This window comes from Gossypium arboreum, chromosome 13 (genome assembly GCF_025698485.1).
Source record: "Gossypium arboreum isolate Shixiya-1 chromosome 13, ASM2569848v2, whole genome shotgun sequence".
NCBI lineage: Eukaryota > Viridiplantae > Streptophyta > Magnoliopsida > Malvales > Malvaceae > Gossypium > Gossypium arboreum.
In genome coordinates this window covers 9078742-9080473 of record NC_069082.1, presented here as the reverse complement: position 1 = coordinate 9080473, position 1732 = coordinate 9078742, and the positions used below count along the sequence as shown (strand labels likewise).

Genomic DNA, 1732 nt, shown 5'->3' with positions numbered 1-1732 from the left:
TTTTTAAGTAATGTGTAAAGAAATAATAAATAAATAAAAGCAAACATATTCATTTAAAAGTTAACAATAGACAAAATCATAAACAGTAAAACCCATCCACCATTTAATTTTAATATTTTCAGTTTTTTTTTTTCTGTTGGTATTGTATCTTTTAGGTTATATAGATATATATCCTATGTATATGCAAATTTTTATAGCTTAAGCTTAGGTTAATTTGGACCGACAAGGTTATTAATTATATGTTAAACGTCATCTAAGAGAAGCAGATGCTGTCGGCCTGGTTGCATGCATGGTTGAAGCACATTGTTGAAATTTGACCTACCTCTGTCATTAGCCATATGAGGACATAATTGAGAGTTTATCAGTTAAGGTCTCGATGCTTAATCTTATCCTAAATCTACTAATATCTGGATCTTAATTTATATGTCACTATTATTTTTTTAAAAAAAATTAAGGATGTTAATAATTTATAAAGAATATATTTACTTTTAGGGCATCCAATGATTTACATGATTTTCGGATCGTAGATTAATAAAAACTATTCGCTTTTGCATGAACTAATTTAGCTTTTGAGTTGGATTTTCATGTGCTTTTTTTAAGTAAGAAAATGGCTTTAAAATTGTTAAATATTTAAGTTGTTTGTAGTGAAAATGAAAGCACTAAAAGGCAAAAACGAAGTACGTAATATATATATATATATGCATATAATGATATTATGTATTCCAACAAGAGATTCTTTCACAAACAAAAAAACACAGGGTGGGGTGGGGGAAGTAAGGATCACAATTATGTGCCTTTTCCTCGTACAAATTTATAGGCGAAACATAAATAGAAGAGCACAACAAAACTTAGAATTAATGGCTGATTAATCTTCTATCATTAATAATAGCTAGTATAGTAGATGATCATCTTTATTGTAGGTGGAGAAATGATTCAACTTCATGCTTCAATTCAGTTTCAGATTTTCCATCCCTGCATATCACATATCAAACCACCAAGGTCTCAAGGCATCATGCATGGTTATAAAAAAAAAAGGGTTTAAAGTTGGCAAAGTAATATAGTTACCTTGGCTAATTTCCATTGGACCTGTAAGGGAAGGGAACTTGGCCTGATTCAATATACTTGACATCAGCCACAAGCAGCTCATAGTGCCTCTTAACTTCCTCAGCAGTTTTCCCACCAACAGCTTTGGCAACATTGTACCAACGGTCAGGGGTGTCCTTATCATACACAGCCAAAGCCCTTTCAAAGTCTTTGTTTTGTTTGGCTGTCCATGAACCTGAACCACGGGACGACATTGAGCTCGATGCCATTCTTTGTTCTAAAATTATGTATATATCAGTTTCAAAGCAGAAAAAAGGGTCAAAGAATCACTACTTAGAATGGCTAAAAGAAAGTGATATGTAATAGATTGCACAAGGTACTAAGAGACTGCAACCAAAGGGATTGTTATGAGCAGAGAGTTGGCAATGGTTGCTCTCTATATAAGGAGCGGAGTGGTGGGGTATATGACCAGTTGGCGTAGAAATCTTGCAAGAATTTTAATGATTTGTCTCCTTAGGAACCACAAAAATTGGAGTACAAAGAAGAAGAAGAAACAGTAATGTGAGAGAATCAGGTTTTTTTTTTTTAAAAAGGTGTTTTATAAGTAAATGTAGCATTTTAAGTCCTTTTCTTGGCATAATATTCTGCATATTATATGATGCGAAGTAAAAGTTCCTTTTTTATGAGG

At 32.5% G+C, this 1732-nt stretch overlaps 1 protein-coding gene across 1 annotated transcript; it reads right to left on the bottom strand.

The window, feature by feature from the left end:
- Window positions 1-713: 713 nt before the first annotated feature.
- Window positions 714-1476, bottom strand: LOC108463495 (protein RADIALIS-like 1). The gene is made up of 2 exons (XM_017763426.2): window positions 1066-1476; window positions 714-972 (listed from the first exon to the last, which is right to left on the bottom strand). The coding sequence occupies exon 1, from the start codon at window positions 1311-1313 to the stop codon at window positions 1071-1073; it is 243 nt and encodes an 80-aa protein (XP_017618915.1). The 5' UTR covers window positions 1314-1476; the 3' UTR covers window positions 714-972; window positions 1066-1070.
- Window positions 1477-1732: the final 256 nt, after the last annotated feature.

What these genes read in the sequence shown, in the direction of transcription:
- LOC108463495 (XM_017763426.2), bottom strand. Translation starts at nt 1,313, where the DNA reads ATGGCATCGAGCTCAATGTCGTCCCGTGGTTCAGGTTCATGGACAGCC.